The following is a 420-nucleotide window of genomic DNA, read 5'->3' on the forward strand; positions in this document are numbered from 1 at the left end:
GTACATATTCTCTTGTTTCAGTTGATTTCTTAAAAAGTATACTGTGTTTTTTTTCTTCTTTAATCTACCTACCTACCTTCCTCAAATTCTCCCTCTTCCTATCCCCCCCTTCACTTCCCCTTCTCCCACCCCTCTCCCCTTTCCCCTTTCCTTTCCCCCTCTCCCCTTTCCTTCTCCACTCTTTTCTCTCTTCCCCTTTCAAAAAAAAAAAAAAAACATACTCCTGCCTAAGACCCTCTTCCCTTGTACAGATCCTGACCATCCAGCCTCCAACGTATGAGATATTCACCATGATCTCCCGAGTGGCGCTCATCTCAACAGGCCGACTCATGTACTTCGGCCGTCGGAGAGAGATGCTGCCTTATTTTGCCTTCATTGAGTACCCATGCCCAGCCTATAAGAACCCGTCTGATTACTACC

General features: G+C 46.2%; 1 protein-coding gene across 1 annotated transcript in view; it reads left to right on the plus strand.

Annotated features, from left to right (window-relative positions):
* The window catches only part of LOC119591316 (ATP-binding cassette sub-family G member 8-like), a gene marked incomplete in the record, with an annotated part of 74919 nt that overhangs the window by 70204 nt on the left and 4295 nt on the right, over positions 1-420 (plus strand). Inside the window, 1 exon segment of the mRNA XM_037940047.1 lies at positions 252-420. Coding sequence (XP_037795975.1) covers positions 252-420 — 169 coding nt within the window.

Source organism: Penaeus monodon, chromosome 28 (assembly GCF_015228065.2).
Source record: "Penaeus monodon isolate SGIC_2016 chromosome 28, NSTDA_Pmon_1, whole genome shotgun sequence".
Taxonomy (NCBI): domain Eukaryota; kingdom Metazoa; phylum Arthropoda; class Malacostraca; order Decapoda; family Penaeidae; genus Penaeus; species Penaeus monodon.